At 43.9% G+C, this 21475-nt stretch overlaps 1 protein-coding gene across 1 annotated transcript in view; it reads left to right on the top strand.

Annotated features, from left to right (window-relative positions):
• TASOR2 (transcription activation suppressor family member 2) overlaps positions 1 to 21349 on the top strand; it is a 53512-nt gene extending 32163 nt beyond the window's left edge. Inside the window, 8 exon segments of the mRNA XM_007465841.1 lie at positions 2073 to 2946; positions 4536 to 4965; positions 8145 to 11963; positions 15082 to 15207; positions 16013 to 16166; positions 17124 to 17229; positions 20633 to 20814; positions 21231 to 21349. Coding sequence (XP_007465903.1) covers positions 2073 to 2946; positions 4536 to 4965; positions 8145 to 11963; positions 15082 to 15207; positions 16013 to 16166; positions 17124 to 17229; positions 20633 to 20814; positions 21231 to 21349 — 5810 coding nt within the window.
• The last annotated feature ends 126 nt before the right edge of the window (positions 21350 to 21475 follow it).

The following is a 21475-nucleotide window of genomic DNA, read 5'->3' as shown; positions in this document are numbered from 1 at the left end:
ATATTGTGCAGCCACATTCCAAGTTAAAATTTTAAGATTACCACCTTTTAAATAATGTGTTGATTTTTCTTTTATTTCTTAATCACCCATGCTGATCCACTTCATTTCTTTTACTTGAAATATCAGAGTTTAAGAAGGCTCAGTCATTTTGTTACTGAAACTAATGGTTTTCTGTCCTTTTTAAAGTTTTCAATATAGTTTTAATTTACTGAACTCTTTAATTTTTTATAATTTATTTGGCATCATTTGTGTGTGTGTGTGTGTGTGTGTGTACGCGGGCCTCTCACTGCCGCGGCCTCTCCCGCTGCAGAGCACAGGTTCCGGACGCGCAGGCCCAGCAGCCACGGCCCACGGGCCCAGCCGCTCCATGGCACGCGGCATCCCCCTGGAGCGGGGCACGAACCCGCGTCCCCTAGCATCGGCAGGCAGACTCCCGACTACCGTGCCACCAGCGAAGCCCTATTTAGCATCATTTTATCTATATTTCTTAAAAGAGATAGATTATCAGTATTGTATTTTTAATTAATTGAAAACCTCTAACAAGTCAGTTATTAAATGATTTACCTGAAATGACACATATTTATTAAAATGAACCCTTTTTCTTGACTCAATACAGTGTTCTCTATATTCGACCTTCCTCATAGTGATACTCAGTGTAAGAACCATAGTATTTAAGGATAGAATGAACTTAGTGTCAGTAAACACATCAGATCCTAAAATGAATGTGTTTCCAGTACACCCGGGGGGTTCACGAGACAGCCCTCTTTGGGCCACTTTCTCATACGTCACCCCGTTGGGCTTTGCTATTTTAAATAAAAACTGGGCAGTGGTTGATAATTTTACCCTCCTCACCATACACACACTCTTGTCATTCTGTTTGATGACCTCATAGGCCAGAGTTTTCTCTGTAAATGTACTGTCATTGGGCTTTGCAGACAGGTCAGTAATTTATTTCAGACCTGCTACTGCTAATTATAAAGCGGAGCACAGTTGGCTTTTCTGTCCATCCAGCCACCTGCTACAGGGACTCACTGCCCAGTATTGTTGAGAACTTTGTCCTTCATGATAACCACATTTTAAAAGGCTGAATCAAAGTCCTGCGAAGGCAAGTAAACCACCTGAGAATGTTAGTTTTCTGACTGAACACCAGTGGGTAGATTTGAGTACCTGCTGTAAGGAGAATTATCAGTAGATGAGGAGATTTGCTTTTTTGCAGATAGAATAGAGAGGGAATGTTTTTAATGCAGAAACTGAAGTTTTAAAACTTGAAATTAATTGGCGATTCTGAATATTCTTATTTTTTATTCGTATCGTAATGTATTATAATTGAACATCAATATGGTTAAAAATCATCTCTATTTTGAACTTAGGTGATTTCTCTAATAACTTGCCAAGGGAAATGATTTCTAAGAAAGTACATTAACCTCCTATAATATACACTATAAACTTAGAAATTCTTAGATTCCCACTAGGTTGTAAGCTCTCTGAGGGCAGGAGTCTTGATTTCTTTTCTTGCTTTTGTTTTTTTCTCTTTGTATATTTCTTTAGCTGAGCAGTATGCCTTGTGTGTTGATCAGTACATGCAGTTTTTTTTTTTTTTTTTTGCGGTGCGGGAGCCTCTCACTGTTGTGGCCTTTCCCATTGCGGAGCACAGGCTCAGGACACGCTGGCTCAGGGGCCATAGCTCACGGACCCAGCTGCTCTGCGGCATGTGGGATCTTCCCAAACCGGGGCATGAACCCATGTCCCCGACATCGGCAGGCGGACCCTCAATCCCTGCACCACCAGGGAAGCCCGAGTACATGCAGTTTTGAAGGGTGATTTCTTTATAAATTAATATGCACATTCCTTAAGACTTGTTCCTCTGGTAAATACATTATAATACATCAGAAAGTTGGACAAGACCTCACTCTGGTAATAAAAATTTAATATATAATTTATTCAACATATCAAGAGGTTTTTCTTGAATATGTTGACTTAACTGTTGATTTTCACTGAACCATAGTAATATGACAAAGAATTAATTGTATGGAAATCAAGTGTTATTTGTCTTTTTTTCTTTTATGCTGAAGGCAAAGGAGAAACTTCCTCACAGCTTCAAGCAGAAATTTCAGATGGTCAAGAAGATGTTATTAGCATAAGTACAGCTCAACCGGAAAATATCACAGTGGCTCCAAAAGACCCACCTGAAAACTCCATTGTCAACTGTGACTCCCAGGCCCTAAATATGTTAGCTGATCTTGCATTAAGCGCTGCTACCTCTACCACACCACCTTCTGAACCCAGAAACTTTCCCTGCTCCTCTGAATTGCCACAAAACGATGTTTTCCTTTCTAAAGAACATTCTTTGCGCGGTACATCGGACCATGAATATCATAGAGGAGTTAAAAGTCAAAAAGGTGGACCGTTATTGAAGCCCTCCTCTGATAAGAGTAATCTGACATCAGACCCCACGGTCAGCCAGGAGGAAGAGAGCTTGGTTGCTGGCATTCAGGCCCCTGCAGAAGCCCAGTCGGCACTGCCCGAGGAAACCCTAGAAAGTTCTGACGCAAGCCAAAGCTCTTTTGTTGCTGTGGAGCATTCCTATGCCCTGCTCCTTGCAGAATATTCAAAGAAGCATCTACAGCAGAGAGGGGCCCCGAGCCCTGCGTTTGCCAAGAGTGGCACAAAAGGCCCTGAAGCGGGAACCCCAGTGGGGAAAGTGATGCCGTTTCGGCATCAGCAGGTCACCTCCCCACTGCAGAAGCTTTCCGAGGCCCCAGCGCTCAGGCGCAGGAGCAGGGTGCTGCCCTCCAGCCTGCAGGACTTCTGCCGCTCTCGTACCATATTCAGCTGTGACGGCTCCTTTAAGGTCACTTTCAAATGGGAAGCAGATTATGTGTTCAGCTTAGACAGCAAGTATACCAACAATCCCCTGGAGAAGACTGTAATCAGAGCACTACACGGGTGAGTAGGAGTGACACCAGATAAAAATGGATGCACTTTTTTGTTGAGATAAATGTAGCGAGAAGGGATACTTGTGCTAAACTCTGGGGAGGGAGAAGGAAGTGTGTAAAATCCAGTAACTTGGGAATAATACCAAGCAGTTAATCGCTGACAATTAAGAAAACCTTAGTCTTCTGCATGGCTTTCCATCTTGAGATGCTCCTTCATAAGTCTTTCTGGTCTTTGAATGATAATATGTAAATGAGATGTTAGTGTAAAATAGTGAGGTAAAGAGATAATGCTCTACAGACTGAATTCCAGAAGAAACATTTAAAGAATTACTTCTAGCTTGTCAAGTTGGTCAGATTGCTACGAGTGAGCAGGTTTCACGGGGTCGTTCTATAAATCTTCCTTAAGGGGTCAACGCAAAAGAACAGAGAGCTGAAAGCACGGGCTTTGGAGGGTAGACTGACCTCGGTGTTGAGCCTGGGCTCTCCTGAGTGCCAGCGTGTGTGCGTCGCGACAGCGCTGCTCACTCTTCACTGAGACTCATCTGGGGTCTCATTGAACTGCAGTGTCTGACTCAGTCCATTTGGGATGGCGCCTGAGAGTCTACATTTCTAACCAGTGTCCAGGTGATTCCAAGGAAGGGTGACAGTATGCGAGCAACACTTTTAAGCATGCGTTTAGTAATAGCCACTAAAGTTAGAGAGTTATGAGGGAGTTATGTACATTAGGGTTTGCATGGTGATGGGCACATACTAATAAATGGTAAGTATCGCTATTAGCAGGAAGCGTTAGCCTGTGAAACAACACTGAGCTCCTGGTAGGGGGATACTGCACGTGTGAGGGACTGAATTCCGTGAGACTTCTTTCCTTGCTCCAGGCACGAGCTCACGCTTTCGTCCCCACCTGCTCGTGAGGGTCACTTCCTTAGCCTTAACCCTGTTTCACTGAAGCCTAGTTCTGTAGCCCCTCTGACTTGTTCCACTCAGCTCTGCTGTCCTTTGGCCTGGCAGATGGCCAGAAATGTTTTGTGTCTCCCCTTCCGGTTTCAGGAGCGTCTCCAGAGCTGTACTCTGAAAATAGTATAGTTTTGCTGAATTGCCCAACTCCTTTAATCTTCAAACTTCCCAACTATTAGAAGAGGCATATAAAAATAGAAAAGAAATGAGTTGGCCAGACTTAACAGAAGCAAGGAGATGAGGATTTGGGAAGTTGCTGAAACCATTATTCACATAATGTGTCTATCGTGTCCCAGGAGGGCTTGCACTGAATAAGAGAAAAATCCTAGGCTAGGAGCGTGAAGGCCTATATTCTGATCGTGGTCCTACCACTCACAGATTTTGTGATTTGAAAGAAGCCACTTAAAGCTCTGATTTTCAGTTCCCTTCTCTGTCTCTGTTAAAAGAGTGAATTAGATTCACTGTAATTATTTGTTAAATCAACTTCATTTTTATTTTCCTCATTGTTTCATGTTCATGTAATTTTTAAAATAAAAATGAACACAAAAACTAAGGTTAATAATTAAGGCACTTACTTATGATAAGATAATCAAGTAAAATAGTCATTTTCAATGATTTTGGTTTCCTCTTTCTTTAAAATCTCAGGCCTTGGAATACTGATTTACCAGATAACATGGAAGAAGTGAAGCTTTTACTTCATATGTGGGTAGCTCTGTTTTACAGCAATCAAAACAAAGTCATACAATCATCCCGAAAAGTAGTAGAACACAGCAACCCAGCAAAATACGTGTGCATAAATAGCACGTTAGAATCGTTTGAATTCAGTGAAATTGAGGAGTCCCCCGGTGTGGAAAGGTGCTCCGTACACCCTCTGTTGGAGACTAACGAGGCTCCCAGAGGTCCTACTGCCGAACTGTCCTTCCCAGACACTGACCCACTGCTTCCTTTCATGAAACCACCGCCTGTGAGAGGCTTGGAGCTTTGGGTGCAGAATGAACAGAAAGAAATGTTTGCAACAGCAGGTCATCCAGAGACCCCAGAAAGCCAGAATTTCATCTATTCTTGTAATAATGAGGTAGGTAAAGCTGAATATTGTAAATGCTGGTATTATTTTTGAAGAAATTTTTTTTTTACGTAAAATCACATTCATAAGAAGGCATTGGTTTCTTTTAGGAAAGTGGATTCTCTAGCTATATAAAGGATTAGAATGCCAGAAACAGTTTACAAAGTCTGGGTTGTCTGCAGGTGGAGCTTATCTACCATCCTGATTAAAGAAACAAAAGTAGGAAAAAAAATCGTAGGCCTCAGATGATCTGGGAGCCAACCATAATTATGTAATTTTTTAGTTGTATGATTTGGGGCAAATGACTTGTTCTCTGAGCTTATTATCTTTTAAAAGAGGTGAATAATACTTATTCTGTTTACCTATAATAGTGTTTATGGATCAAATGCAGTAATAATAAATATAAAAAATCTTTGATAAACCTTAAACTAAAATTGAATATATTTAAAAAATCAAATCCTGAGGGCTTCCTTGGTGGCTCAGTGGTTGAGAGACAGCCTGCCGATGCAGGGGACACGGGTTCATGCCCCGGTCCGGGAAGATTCCCCCATGCCGCGGAGCGGCTGGGCCCGTGGGCCATGGCCGCTGAGCCTGCGCGTCCGGAGCCTGTGCTCCGCAACGGGAGAGGCCACAACAGTGACAGGCCCGCGTAGCACCAATAAAAAAAAAAAAAAAAATCCTGAGACAGTAAATAAAATGCCAGACCTCTCATAGGTCTGCAGATAACTGTTTGTAAATATGGAAAATACACTTTGTTTCATTTCACTGTTCTCAACTGATAGGATAGATAATCGATTTTTTGTTGTTGTTGTTGTTGTTTTTCGGTACGCGGGCCTCTCACTGTTGTGGCCTCTTCCGTTGCGGAGCACAGACTCCAGAGGCGCAGGTTCAGCGGCCACGGCTCACGGGCCCAGCCGCTCCGCAGCATGTGGGATCTTCCCGGACCGGGGCACGAACCGGTGTCCCCTGCATCGGCAGGCGGACTCTCAAGCCCTGCGCCATCAGGAAAGCCCAATAATCGAATTTTAATTGGAGCAAATTAAAAAGTTGTATCAAGATTCTAAGTAAATGGATTGACAAAATACCTGCCTTTTTAAGCTTTCAGAGCAGATTTATTACAGAATAATTTTATATGGGTTTGGGCACCTTCAGTGCCTGTGTTAACATTGAGTTTCTGTACCTGGGCTTCCGTGGGGATTAGCAGGTCCAGGGGTGAGCCTCAGAGGGTCTGTGAGTGTCTACAGATGCTCATCTTCATCAGAATGAAGACTGGTGGAACGCTGTGGGCCAGAGACTGGTCTGAGCCCTTCACTCGCATTAACTCAGTTAATTCTCACACGGCCGGGTGAGGTAAGGACTGTGTCACCCATCTTATAGGTGAGAAGACTGAGGAAGGAGAAGTACAGAATGGCCTGGAGGCACATAGTAAATTGTCCGTCCAAGACTCAGATCTGGACACTCTAGATGTTTCTCAATGTCTAATTCTGTGGATGTATTTATGTATATATATGCACATGTGTGTGTGTTTATATGTGTACACATAAAATATATGTTAGGTGTGTATGCGTTTTTTTTCTGAGGATGGGGTTCAAAAATTTCATCTTATTTTCAAAGAGATATATAAAATCACTACCTTAGAATAAGTATTTATGTTTAGTCAGGCAGATTTCAATTATTATATTTATATTTATACACACACTATTTTCTTATAAAGTATTTTTGGTTGTGGTAATATATATTAACTGTTACTTTAGTAATGTCCAAGTAGGAATGATTTTTTTGCAAACATGAAAGAGTATTAAGTAGAAAGTAGAATGTTAAAATTAATGATTCCTAACACTTTCTATAGCATATTCTTAGAAATATGTTTCCGTCATCTTGAATACTGTACCCAGACTTTAAAGGTGCACACACGTCCTGTACCACTCCCTATTCTAGGGCAAACTAGGATTATCAAAGTTTCCATTTCACTAAGAGCAAAGCCATGGTGAGATTCACGACTGTGGCCCAACATTATCAGCCATAGTATGATCGGTGGGTCATAGAAGTGTTCTCAGAATGAGGGTACCATCAAGAGTTTTCTATGCTTTGTATCTGGCCAGTCGTGTCCTCTTAAAACCAAGTCTCAGCTCCCCCCTGCCAGTTACTCAGGTCAGTGTCTTTCTTTGACTAAGGCAGAAATGTTTTTAACAAGAGATTTGAAACACAGGTCCTGACTTACAACACGATTGCTTCAAAATATGGCAGGGAATCTGTAACCGTAGTGTTCCAGAACTACAGGTGTAGGTCAACTGTATAATCAATCCACTTTACCATATTCTGAACAAGACCATTCTTCAGCCTTTAACAAAAAAAAAGAAAAGAAACAGCCTTTTCATGAGGTTATCAAAATTGTCCGGAGGTATTTCTGTTACTGTTTATCCTAAATCCTTTCTGGTACTCTTTAAATCAGTCCTTTTAGTTTAGTTTATTAATGCAAGCTGCACTGTGTTTTCTACTGCTTTGTTGAATAGGGAGGTATTAAAATGAGAGAGAGATTATGTCCAGTTATAAGCTAAGAAGACAGCTAAGGGGTAAGGGACCTTTATTTAACAGGATAGAGATTGATACCTTAGGAAAGCTGCTTATCAGTGTATTCTGAGTACAAGAGATAATAATTAGTGTTTCTATGGGAACATTCCAGATGACAGTGCATTTATAGTCTAATTGAAAGCTAGTGGTTAAAATAAGTTATTCTTTGCTTTAAGATTATCTTTTAATCTTACTAAAAGTAATTTAAATTAATTGAGCACTTTTTCCTCTACTGCTGCATTTCTGAATTAAGTGATGCTATTTAGCAAACAGGCTTAATTTTCAAGTCTTTAAATTGCCAGTGGTCTAGCCACTTTTCTTCCCAAAAGTCCATTAAAAAAAAAAAAAAACACAAAGGCTGTGCAACTAAGAAAGTTCTGGAGTTCTCGTGTGTGTGTGTGTATTTAGATAAAAGAAATTCCTATTTGGGGGGTATTTTAAGCCTATCTAAGAAGAGAGGGATTTGCTTGATCTCTACCCTATGAAGATTGAAAAGAACAGAGCAAACTAAAATTGATCTTTGTCTATTCTGTTCTTCACATATGTAAATGCTTGAATAAAAGATCTATTTGGGTCTTGATTTTTTAAATTAATTATTTCTTTTGCTTTTATCATTTCAGATAATTGGGGGGAAAGCCGGACAAGAGTCATCAGATTAACTAGAGACCTGTAATCTGGCGCTTTCTAGCATTGGAAGCACCCAAACTAAAGGATCTTCTATTACTGCTGAAGATACAACTTTTCAGCCACTTGATAGCACACAGGTGACTTCTTATAATGAAACTGTCACACAGTCCACATTCTCCAGGACCTACGATGGGATCAGCAATCCGTCAGTGATTTGTCAAAAGTCTGTGTACAGCACCCTTGAAAGCAAAGTTGATGTTTTTCATGCAAAAATGCAAACAAAAACAGGTGCTTTGCAGGGCCTTATTCAGCATAGCAGCTCCATAACCAAAGAATGTCAGTCATCGTTGGAAGGGGAGGATGATACGGGGTATGTAGTGATTAATCTGGAACCAGTTACATTCACTTTTGAAGAAAATGCCTATGCACCAATACAGACAGAAGTTGTAAATAGAGCTGATAAACCTACAGCCTTTAATGTGGAGTTGGTTAAACAAGTATCACCTGCTACAAGCCTTCGACATCCTGTGTCCGCATTTGAAAAGGCACAGACACAGGGTCTTACGGACGTTCCCTCTCTGGCAATGTCAGGACAACAAGGCGCTAAGTACCTTTGTGCCTCCTCAGTGAGTAGAGAGACACTTGCTAAAGAAATGTGTTCATTACAGAAAGGACAGGCTGTTGCAGGCTCACCATCGCCATCTGATCATTCCCTTGTAACAGAGGCATTATCACTAGTTAAAAATTCTAGCTATTTGTTACCCAGAGAAGAAACGAAGCTCTCTCGAGAATGTTTTCTGTCGACTCAGAGTCTCTTTAGCGTCTCTTCGGAAGAGACTGTAGGGTCGTCCCAGCTTGAAGAAGTCGTCTCATCATCAGCCTCTGACGCCTTGGAAGAAAAGGATTCACTTGACTGCATCCCATCACTGAGGAGTGCTTCGGATGGCTCTTCAGAACTAAAGAATGACAAGAGTGGTCTAAACAGTGAAAATATGAGCTTTGAAACATTTAATTCTGCATTTACCAAACAAACCAGCCTATCTGTGAATAGAGAGGAAGTCAGCCTCGAGTTATCAGAGGAGGATTCTGACCTTGACCTCACTCAAACCCTATCACCGCCCACGAGTCCCTGGGAAGAAGCATCCGCTGGTGAAATGGAGCAGCAGCAGGAGGCCCCGTTACCCTGCTTAGAGTTTCAGGAGACAGCGGAAGAAATCATTGAGCCTGAAGAGGTGCCTGATGTGAACTCTGCTGATCACACGTCAGTGAAACCACGAGAAAGTGAGAGAAAAGGTGCTAACTTACAGACAGTGGCTTTCATACTTTCAAAAGAAACCTGTGCCCTTGAGGTTGCGGAGGACGTTCGTGTTGGCTCAGACTTCTCCTTCAGTTCTTTCATTGGAGAACTGGCACCAGCTTCTAGCCCTGACTGCCAGGTACCAGGTGAGGAAGCACAACCGGCTTGGGCTGTACCTGCAAGTAGTTTTCAACTCTGTGATGCACGCTGTGAGGAAACTGACAGATCCTCCCAGGTTGAAACGGGAGATTTGGCCATAACAGAAAAAGACAATTCTTTTGTTGGTCCCACCCATCCAGTGGGACAAGATAACTTAACTCAGATACAGCAAATGCAGCTTTCTGCTGAAATGCCTCTCATACTAAAAAATCACCCAGGAAGGAAAGATAGATTTTTCACCCTTCCTGATGACGTCACTGAGGAAATTGTCCCAAGTGAGTGTGGTGAGGGTTACTCTTTCTCAGAAAAGGTGCCACACCATGATGCAGAGTTAAACCAGCCTGCCTCAGTTGCCACATGCAGAGATTCTCTAGAAAACCTGGTAACGTCAAGAAATCCACTGCAACCAATGAGTGTAGAGAACAGAAATCCCCACCTAAGTCATCTTGTCGTGGAGACCAGTGAGCCTCCGTTTAGCCCTCAGAAGATCCTTGAAAATAAGTCTTCTGCTGACACGTTGGTTTCTACAACCACACCAAGTGGTGTGAATGTGTCATTAAAACAGCAGACCGGCCCTAAGAGCTGTAAGGAAAATGTCTCGAGCGGTGATTTGAAAACAAATGAACTCTGTTACATCCTGGTTAAGTCCTTGCGCCTTGACCCAGTTGCTGGAGCTGAGGCTGTGCAAGCCCGCGGGTACCTGGAGCTCTCCAAGCCCACCCTCTTCTCGGGAGTGGCCACCCTAACCCACAGGGCAGGACCCAGCGATGCAGGGATGGAGTTTCAAACACAGGAAATGATTGTCAGAATGGCCAGTCTGCTCAAGAATAATGAAACTGGAGCTGAGTTACATGAAACAGCTATAGATCTAGGAGGTGTCGGCTCTCAGCTGCACATCACCTCTTCAGAAGGCAGACACAAACCGGCCCACATGCTGCAAGATGGGTCACCGTGTGCAGCAAGAGCTCTGCTGAACGGCGGGCTTCTCCCCGTCTCTTTACATGCTGATTCTTACCAGAATACAGCAGCAACCGGTGAAACTATCGAAACAGAGCCTTCTTCCTTTGTTCCCAAATCTTGTGCCCCTCTTGTTTGTGGCGTCTTTGAAGAGCAGGTGGAAGACAAGAGTGCTGTTGAGGGGCTGAGGGCTGAGTGGGGCTCTGTGACCCGAGGTGGAGGTGTGGCTATCAGTGTGAACTCTGACATCCATTATGAACCACCTTCTGGAGACTCGGATCAAGACTCTTTTGGTGAGTGTGGAAACGCCAGATTAGATACGGAAGAGTCCTGTACTTTGCGACATAGTCACAGTGAGAAAAAACAACGTACTTCCAAAGATGCTTTTGACTCTTTCCTGAACCTAAACAATAGTGATTATGATGACTGGGGCTACTCGAGCCAGGTTCCAGGGCTGGAGATGGGCATTCCTCCCAGAAGCTGGCCCGTGGGATTAAAGAAGGAAGATAAGTGTGTGCCCTCTTACGTCCAAATCCGAGATCTCCGTGGGATCCCCAGGACCTACGCTAACTTCACTGTCACTAAAGAGCTGAGAGACACCACGAGAACCCTGCATAGTCTGTGGAGACACCCCGGCGTCACGGCCAAGGGCAGCTTGCTCAGCTCCTGGACAGACACTTGGCAGGTGGCAGACGACCTCACCCAGAACACTTTAGATCTGGAATATCTGCGTTTTGCACATAAATTAAAACAAATTGTCAAGACGGGAGTTGCTCCGTGTTCCGCCCCTTCCACCGCCGTCTTTCCTAAGGAGCCCCCTCTCCAGGGCGCCATGGGGGCTTTCCCTGCGACAAAAGTGCCCGAGTCCCCGGGGCTGCCTCCTTCCTCCTGTATCAGGAGTCCCCTCATGGTGACAGTCGTGCACTCAGACCCCAGACACCAGGGTCAGCAGGCGAGAAGGCAGACACCCAGCTGTGTGGACCGTTCCTCCAGCTCCTGGAAGGAGAGCTGTGGCCATGATAGAAATCATCTCACAGACTCTGAACGAAATTCGACTGTTTCATACCACCTCAACAAACTGAAACATAACAGTGCATTGAAAGAGTCCCGGAATGACATTTCCCTCATTCTCAACGAATACGCCGAATTCAACAAGGTGATGATGAACAGCCACCCAGTCATCTTGCAGGAGAAAGAGCCACATGCTGCTTCTGGAGAAGCCGAACCCCGAGAGCTGTGTCCCTCCATCCCTCGGCCAGCCTCCTACGATGACATGGTTGCAGACCTGTGTACCAGTCTGCACGTCAAACTGGAGAGGGTCGTGAAGGAGGCTTGTACCAGGACCTTCCTCTTCCACCTCGTGGAGACAGAGGACAAGTCATTCTTTGTAAGAGCAAAGGTAAAGTGCCAGATTTTTCTTAAGAGTTTATATTATTTTGATTGCTGTCTAAGTTTTCTGTAAGTAATACAGGATTCTCAGCTTCAGGAAGAAGCCATTGATATGAAGTGGTGTTTCAGCTTCTCAGCTCAGTCTTTCCCTGCAGACTAAAGGTTTGGCCACAGGGATCTGCCGTTTGTACTATATTTGAAGATTTGTATGATTACCCAGAATTAGTGCAGTTGAGTTCTTGTCATAAAACAGTACCAGTGGAGGCATATTCGATTGTACACACAAACACAGGCCAAAGGTACAATTCAGCTTTAAAAAAAACATACCTGTGTACCTCCACTAGTGTGGAGAGTGAGGGGGATCCAGGGTCCTTCTCAGGTGTGCGTGTTGGAGCCCCGCGTGCGCAGGTGAGGGGAACGTTGCCTCTCCTGATCCTCACGGTCTAACGGGACGTGAGAAACATGGTAAAGATAGCTGGTCAGCTGTGGCAGGTGTGGCGGGGCAGGTGCGAAGATGTCATTCTGAGGGAGGCAGACGTGGTCAGGGGCCCAGGGACGTTCTCCTTCAGGAGAGGACGCCGGCCTCTCACCAGGTGTGGACGGGTAGACCAGTAAGAGTTCGGGTCCCGATGCCCGATGAGATTTGTTTCAGGTCCACGCGTGTCAGCCCTCGTGCTAAGTCCTGGGTTAAGTCAGGGTGGCTGCCCCGGGATGACGTGTCCCAGGAGACCCCTGCCAGCGCCAAGCTGCTGAGGAGCACAGAGCGCCTGCAGATGTTTGCAACGTCTGGGCTGAGTGACGAGCGTGACGGTCGCCATGACGGGTGCGCGGCGTGTAGATGCCAGGGCCGCTGCGGAGGAGCGAAAGGCCCCAGACCGCGCCTTGCGCCTCCTGGCAGGTCCTGCCCCACATCGGTCAGTGTGGACGTCGCAGTCATCAGGCACCTGCGGGCCGAGGCTCAGCGCTGCCCCAGGGGGAAGCACGGGGCCTGAGGAGGCTTCTTGAAGGGTGGGCGGGGGGCGGGGGGGTGCGGTCGGAGGCAGGGCGATCACCGTCAGGGGTAAAAGGGCCACGTGGACGTCATGCGGGGGCACTTGGACTCTCCTGAGGTCCCTGCAGGCCACCGAGAAATGTTTCTGAAAGACGAGGAGTAGCACGTTTGCACTTGACAGAGTGGCCCCTCCACCAGAGCACGGAGAGTGGATTAGAAAAGCGAGGCAACCGGCTTCAACGCGAGGCTTCCCCGTGTCGCCTGAGTCAGCAGTACGTTCTCCTGTGAGGCGGCTGATGGCTCCTGTTTTGTATCATTTAATATGAGTTTTAAATAATTTTTTCCAAATTTGTCAATCAAGGATCCTTTTGTTGTCCAACGTTCTTCACAAATGGCTGCCATATCTGGTCTGCCCCCCCCCACCCCATTGTCTTTGTTGCAATTTCTGTGCCATTTGGTAAGATTTTAGTTGAAAAAATAAAGCATTAAGTGGCCTTCAGTCTTTGGAACGTGCTTAGCCTCCAAAAGTAACCCGGAAATTATTTATTTTAACCTTGAATTAAAGTTGATTTTCTCTGGCTGAGTAGATACGCCACACCCTGACCTGCGCTGAAATATGAAATAAGTCAGGGATCGACTGAGTTAGCACCATGGCCATGTCCTTGTTCTACCACATTGAGTAAAATACTTGATTTCTTTTTGCTTCCATCTCGAAAGCAACAATGCACTATCTTAGTTCTCATGTCTTTTACAGAGCACAGGTGACGCTGGTTTTCATACGGGAGCAGTCACAGTGATGTTTATCGAAGTAACACTTCTAGATAACATGCTTGTTTCGGTAGTGACTGTATCATTTCCTGGTAATATTTTATCACGTGGCCACTATTTACAACAGAAAACAACAAATTGTGTGCACCTTTAAAACAACTTCAAGTGAGAAAGTGGACATAGTAAAAAGTACATTTGAGAATAAAGTGTGATCAAGAGCAAAGTGTTTTTAAAAAGCTCAGAAAGCTATGGTGGAGAATCCGTCTGTCCTGGGGCATTCACCCGTGATGGGGTATCAGGCCCTGTTTACTCATAAGGTGATTCAGGGTGTGACAGGATGGCCCAGAATTCCCCAGGAGCTGATGAAAATGTTGAACCTATCAGAAAATGTATTAATTCAAATCGTTCATTAGTAAAATAAGTGAGGATTTATAAGGATTTATATTTAGATATTTTAAGGAGCTCTTTGTTAAAAGATATCTTGTCTGTAGGAATGTCTCTGAAAATACATCACCATACTTTTTTTCTCATTTTAGTTTTAAGTTTTTATGGGAGTATAGTTGATTCACTGTGTTGTGTTAGCATTGCCATACATCTTGAGTGAAAACGTGAAGTCAAAATTTGAGTTGTCTTGAGATCTGGGGGGGAGACTGACCAAAGTAACACCTTATTTTAGAAAGGAAATAACAAGTGATGGTCAGTGTTTTTGGTAAACCTCCAGAATCCTTCAGACAGAAACAATGTCAAAATCACAAAGGAGGACAAGGTTAAGGAACTTCTTTAACGACACGAACTTATGCTCCCAATGATGCTTATTGCAGAACTGCTCTGTGGAACACAGCCGCGCCCCATAACCAGGCACAGTGTGACACCCGGCTCCCGCCACTCTTCAGAGCCTGGGTCCAAGCCACTGCCAGCTTCCAGAATCCGTCCTTGTTATCGATACTCAAAGTAATGCATAGGCATCATGGGTATTGTCAAAAGTCGTAGAAACCTTTTGACTGGAGACGGCATTTTTAAAGTAAATATCTGCCTTCCCAAGGTAACTCCCTTGAAGAGGGTGAGGTTCATGTATGTATATGAGTCTGATGTTTCAGAAGAATCCACCTTTGATACTTTATGAACATGAAAGACTCATTGTAAAGTGCTTTGCCTTTGAAATAAACTTCTAAATCCAGTTGTCAGTGATACCCAGGAGTCATTTTCTATGTGAAAGCTCATCTAGTCATAAGATAAACTGCCATTTATGTTGCCTTATTAGAACGTAATTTAGTAAACAGGATGTGGTCTTTGATATTTTTAGTAAACTGTAAAAGTAGCTCTGTGCAAGTATCCTTTTAAAAATCATGTCTATTTGTAAATCTTTCAGCATATTCTAAGGAAAGGAGGCTACGCAGAAATTGAACCTCAGCATTTCTGTCAAGGATTTTACAGGGAGAAAGATATGCTCATAGTCATCATCAGAAATGAAGATATGTCATCACATTTGCATCAGGTAGGTTTGCAAGTAACTTTCTTATAGAGAAATGTATTCTGGGCATTTGATGTTATTCTATAATTATCAGGCTCATCACTGCCTTTTTATTTAGGGAAGAAGTTAAAGCACAATACCATTGAATCTAAGTGGGAAGATAATGGGGTTGAGATACTGCACTACTGATACTAATGTTGTAATTTACCAAGGTATTTATAAGGCAAATTATGTCTCAGAGTTAAGAACATTTTCATAGTAACTAAGGGAGAACTTCGATGAAGCGAGACTGGTCAAATTTTCTCACCTGAAATATAAATCTACATTTGTTGATGTCTAACAGTAATAAATCTTGCTTTCAAAGGACTTTTGAAAATTTTCTTAACTCTTTGTTACCATATTTACCTATCAGTTAAATAAAAGTAAGTGCTTGTCCCCAAAAGCTCGGACATCGAGGCTCAGCCTGGGCTTACGGTCCTGCGTCAGGAGGCAGGAACTGAACCGACGGCACGGACGCCACATGAAGCGGGAGACTAGGGTGGCGTTGAGCTTGCCACCTGCCTGATTACAGGTCCCAAACCTCAGGTGTTCTCCCCTCATTCTATCTTCCACCTTTGGAGTTGAGAGACCACTTTGTAATTAACTAATCTTAATGAGTTTGCAGCATTGCTGATGGAGTTAAAATTCCTTATTAACTGACAGAATTACCAGTCAGTCATCAAGGTTAAAGGTATTTCCAGCTGTTCCTGAGTTTGGACACCCTTGGGTAGAAGTGACAAAAGTGACCCAATGAACCTGTCTTGACCGGGGGTTCCTTTTTATGTTTCAGATTCCTTCTCTGCTGAAGCTGAAGCACTTTCCCAGTGTCATCTTTGCCGGAATCGACAGCCCTGAAGACGTCCTCAGTTACACCTACCAAGAGCTGTTCCAGACAGGAGGCTTTGTGGTGTCAGATGACAGAATACTAGAAACTTTAACATTAGGTTTGTCTCTCATTTTCCTTTCATATCTAGTCAAATCAGTTTTCTCCTTGCCCAGTGATTCAGATATTATTTCATCAAAAAGAAATCAGTATCAACTCAAAATAATGTCACCATCTGTTGAGGGCTTAATTTCTGTCATATGCTGTGCTAAATAAGCACTTTGCTCTTGACCTCTTTGGTATTAACTGGTTACCTTCACCACCAAACCTCTCAGTAATGTGGCTAAACTACTCATACACATTTCAGAGTTTGTTATCGTCAATTCTTCCCTTTGCCAAATCAAGTCAGCTACATATTTGTTTAGAATCAGCCCTCTATCCTCCATTTCTGCTGCCATCACCCCTACCATTTTGTCGGTATCGTGGAAATCTTAAAAATGGCTACTGGAAGTCTTCTCAGTTATCTGCTTAAACACTCATATATAAATAGTTTCTCTCGGGGCAATGAATTTGACATCAAAGAATGTTAGAGCACAGGGCAGACACTTTATGTACAATCAAAACCTGCCCAGCTCTGATAGCACATTAGAAGTAAATATGGATACCACTTCTCCATTGAAGCGGACAAGGACGTACCTTAACAAGCATGAATGTTGCATAGAAAGTGGAGTTGAAAATATTTGTAGATTCTGTATTTAGAAGCCTAGACCTATCTTATCTCTGTTGCAACAGGACCCCACTTTCGTTCCATCCATAGATTTATATACACTCAGAGCTTTTAACTGCTAATGACTGCAGTGCTCTTCTCTCCTGCTAGCGTGAGAAGGTGGGGCTGGGTTGAGGGACCACGGGTTAAAGTGCGGCACAGCATCCTTCCTGCCCAGCTACAGGAGTGGCAGTGATGGTCAACACTCAAACATGGGGACTTATTCTCACAAATAATCATCCCTGGGCCTTGACTAGACAAGCCAAAAATCCTAAAATACATCTTCTCTTGTCAAACTTGTTCATTCTGTAGTACAACTGAAGGAAATTGTCAAAATCCTGGAGAAACTAAATGGAAATGGAAGATGGAAGTGGTTGCTTCACTACAGGGAAACTAAAAAGCTAAAAGAAGATGTGAGGTGAGACCTTTATGGAATTTGAGGCCTGGGTGTGGGGGAGGGTGGAGACACCTGGGTTCACCCAGAAAGGCTCCCTGAGCTCTGGACCAGTGTCATCCAAGTGTTGCCACAAGGTCCGTTTGCAAGAACATAAATCGTCTATGTCACTGAAGGCAGTGTTTAGGTCTGTGGACTGTTTTTCGGGTTTTGTTTTGATAGCAAGGCTTTCAGTGCAGGAAGCTGTATTGTGACCATAATCCAGGGTCTGAGTTGCCTTCTCCAGACCAACAGTGACCAAGTCAGACACACACAGGAATCCTAAAATGTAAAAAAAAAATAACTTCACCTATGGGTTTTTGGACATTTATTCATAAATTAGGTTGCTCCAGTTATAAGGACAGAAAAATTGAGACCAGCATGTAGCCTTAATTTAACTCTTAAATAATAGACTAGAAACAGGCAGACCCCCTTAAATGAAGAGACTCGGGGCCTGCGGGAGGCCCTTCCGTATCAAAGATGGGCCTGCAGGTTGTAATGAGACGGGAAAAGGAGTGTGGGAACGCAGAGGTGGACTGGGGGAGTCTATAGATGGGACAGGTCATCTGTCACAGGACTGTCCTAATAAGTTGACACGTAGGAAGTAGACAGTACAAACCCACTTTAATGATGTGGAAGTTGAGGCACAGAGGATGCCAGAGCTGACCCAGGCAGACAAGGAGGAAGTCAGGAAGCTGGGCTTTGACCCGGAATGTTCGTCTCCGGCCTGACAGTTACCTTCTGTTTGCCCGCACTGCTTTCTCCAGAGGAAGACAACTGAAATCGTGGATGTGCACGGGATCTCGAAAGATGGCCGAGAATAGCAGTTGGGGAAAGGCTTGCACTTAGGAGAGGAACTTGAACAGGAGGAAAAGAGGGAACGGAACCGAGAGCTGAGACTGTCAGGGAGGAAGGGGCACCAAGGGGCCCTCACAGGGCTTAGTTAACACAGAACTTCAGAGGGAAGGTTCAACTTCAGGAGTAAGTACAGAAGCAGATGAAAGCTGAGGTGGCAGAGCACACCTGTTAAAATCGGTCAGTGTAAATTAATTCAGCTTGCATAGGACTCTGCATACACAGAGACACTTATGTCACTGGAATCTCTTCACATCAGGCCAGTCTCGAATACTGAGAACTTTTCAGAAAACTTATCATATCCTTTTGCCCTTGGAGGCGGGGAGAATTTGTCCAAAACTAAAACAAAACAGAACAGAAACCACGCGTGGTTATCAATAGCTACAAAACCATCCTCTAATTCATCTCTAGGCAGGTACAGGACTAAATAGATACATAACTTTTTAAATATGCAAAATAATGCCACACATAGCATAAAATAGTAACTAGAAGCATATAAAAAATTTCTATTCACAGTGATAAACTATGTACAGTATGATGCCAGGCATATAAATTTACACGTAGGAAGGATAAAACCTAGAAGGAAATTCATCGTGATGCAGTTCATGGTGTGACTAGAGCTATGGGTATACGCAGGCTTTGGGTTTTCTCCAGCAAGCAGGAGCGACATTTATTCATAAATTAGGTTGCTCCAGTTATAAGGACAGAAAAATTGAGACCAGCATGTAGCCTTAATTTAACTCTTAAATAATAGACTAGAAACAGGCAGACCCCCTTAAATGAAGAGACTCGGGGCCTGCGGGAGGCCCTTCCGTATCAAAGATGGGCCTGCAGGTTGTAATGAGACGGGAAAAGGAGTGTGGGAACGCAGAGGTGGACTGGGGGAGTCTATAGACGGGACAGGTCATCTGTCACAGGACTGTCCTAATAAGTTGACACGTAGGAAGTAGACAGTACAAACCCACTTTAATGATGTGGAAGTTGAGGCACAGAGGATGCCAGAGCTGACCCAGGCAGACAAGGAGGAAGTCAGGAAGCTGGGCTTTGACCCGGAATGTTCGTCTCCGACCTGTCAGTTACCTTCTGTTTGACCGCACTGCTTTCTCCAGAGGAAGACAACTGAAATCGTGGATGTGCACGGGATCTCGAAAGATGGCCGAGAATAGCAGTTGGGGAAAGGCTTGCACTTAGGAGAGGAACTTGTACAGGAGGAAAAGAGGGAACGGAACCGAGAGCTGAGACTGTCAGGGAGGAAGGGGCTCCAAGGGGCCCTCACAGGGCTTAGTTAACACAGCACTTCAGAGGGAAGGTTCAACTTCAGGAGTAAGTACAGAAGCAGATGAAAGCTGAGGTGGCAGAGCACACCTGTTAAAATCTGTCAGTGTAAATTAATTCAGCATGCATAGGACTTTGCGTAAACAGAGACACTTATGTCACTGGAATCTCTTCACATCAGGCCAGTCTCGAATACTGAGAACTTTTCAGAAAACTTATCATATCCTTTTGCCCTTGGAGGCGGGGAGAATTTGTCCAAAACTAAAACAAAACAGAACAAAAACGACGCGTGGTTATCAATAGCTACAAAACCATCCTCTAATTCATCTCTAGGCAGATACAGGACTAAATAGATACATAACTTTTTAAATATGCAAAATAATGCCACACATAGCATAAAATAGTAACTAGAAGCATATAAAAAATTTCTATTCACAGTGATAAACTATGTACAGTATGATGCCAGGCATATAAATTTACACGTATGAAGGATAAAACCTAGAAGGAAATTCATCGTGATGCAGTTCATGATGTGACTAGAGCTATGGGTATACGCAGGCTTTGGGTTTTCTCCAGCAAGCAGGAGCGAGGGTGTGAGTACTGGAGGGGCTGCAGGATGGAACATTTTCCTCTAAAAGGAAGAATAAAAGGTAGAAACAAGATTTAAAGTGAGGTGAGAAAATTCTAGCTGTTAGATGATCTTAACGAAGTTGGTGACTAGCTAACCAAAAAGTAGTAGAGTGGTTTTGGAGAGCCAAAGCGCGGGAAGCACTGCTGTATGAAACAGGATGCAGGAGGGGGCCCGCTGGGAATGAGTGGGAGGCTTGCCAGCCACATGGCTGGAAGCAGTGTTCGATGGCCATGTGCTGTCCTTCCTGACGGGACAGTAGAGTGGTTTTGGAGAGCCAAAGCGCGGGAAGCACTGCTATATGAAACAGGATGCAGGAAGGGGCCTGCTGGGAATGAGTGGGAGGCTTGCCAGCCACATGGCTGGAAGCAGTGTTCGATGGCCATGTGCTGTCCTTCCTGACGGGACGAGGAGTAAGTACACTCGGAATGTTTTGAGGGAACTCGACAGGACGGTGACGTCTGGGAAGCCAAGTGTGTCGTACAGAAGAACACAGAAGGGAAAAGGAGTTTGACTAAGTATAGTGAAGGCCAGAAAAAGTCTAGGAATAAAGCAACTGAAAATTAAGATACAGAAAATCTTTCACAAACTTAGACTTATCTAAATTTAACATTTTTGTGTATTTTTCAGAGTGGATTCAATTGCATATAAAAAGAACTTAATACTGAAATCCTATCAGAGTGCAAATATCTTTGAGCTGCTTCATTATCACCAGTGTGACTCCCGATCATCAACAAAAGCTGAGCACCTGAAATGTCTGCTAAACCTGCAAATTCAGCATGTCCACGCGAGGTTTGCCGTCTTCCTTACAGGTAAATTCATAGCCTTAGTTCTAATTTTCATCAACCACTTAACGCCCGGTAGGTCCACTCTAGAAACGTCCTTCCATCCAAGTAGAGTCACTGGCAGCCAGGAATAAACGCACACGAGGCTGGGGCAGCAGGTATTGTGGGTTTTGTCCTGGTAATAGAAAAAAAACCTGTACTAGATCTGTTAAGTGTAACCATCTAAGCTTTTAAAGTGCCCATCAGTGGTTTCAGCTCCCTCCCTCCCACCACCGCCCATGGAGGCGGCTGCTCCCAGAGCTCCAGCCTCATTCCTCACTCGAAACAGGCTCGCTTTTTCCTTCACATGTATGAGTCTTTTTTCTTCAATAAAAGCGATTTTGCTACTTTTAAAAAATATTAATGAACTTTTTCACCAAAAAAGGTTCTTTCTCTTTTTACAGAAAAGCCTGTTGTCTCCAGAGAAGTCTTTGAAAACAGTGGCATCCTTGTTACAGATGTAAATGACTTTATTGAAAATATACAGAAAGTAGCAGCTCCGTTCAGGAGTAGCTACTGGTAAGAACACTCGTGACTCTCTCCCACGTGAGCTGGAACTGGCGGCAGATGCTGACATCTGTGTCTGCGGGAAACCGGTTGCTCAAAAACTTTCGTATGTTATACGTCATGCTGTAAATTTAAAGTTTTG

The sequence above is a fragment of the Lipotes vexillifer genome, unplaced genomic scaffold (assembly GCF_000442215.2).
Source record: "Lipotes vexillifer unplaced genomic scaffold, Lipotes_vexillifer_v1.1 scaffold7, whole genome shotgun sequence".
NCBI classification, from domain to species: domain Eukaryota; kingdom Metazoa; phylum Chordata; class Mammalia; order Artiodactyla; family Lipotidae; genus Lipotes; species Lipotes vexillifer.
The sequence above is the reverse complement of the archived record's forward strand: the minus strand, read 5'-3'. Positions and strand labels throughout refer to the sequence as shown.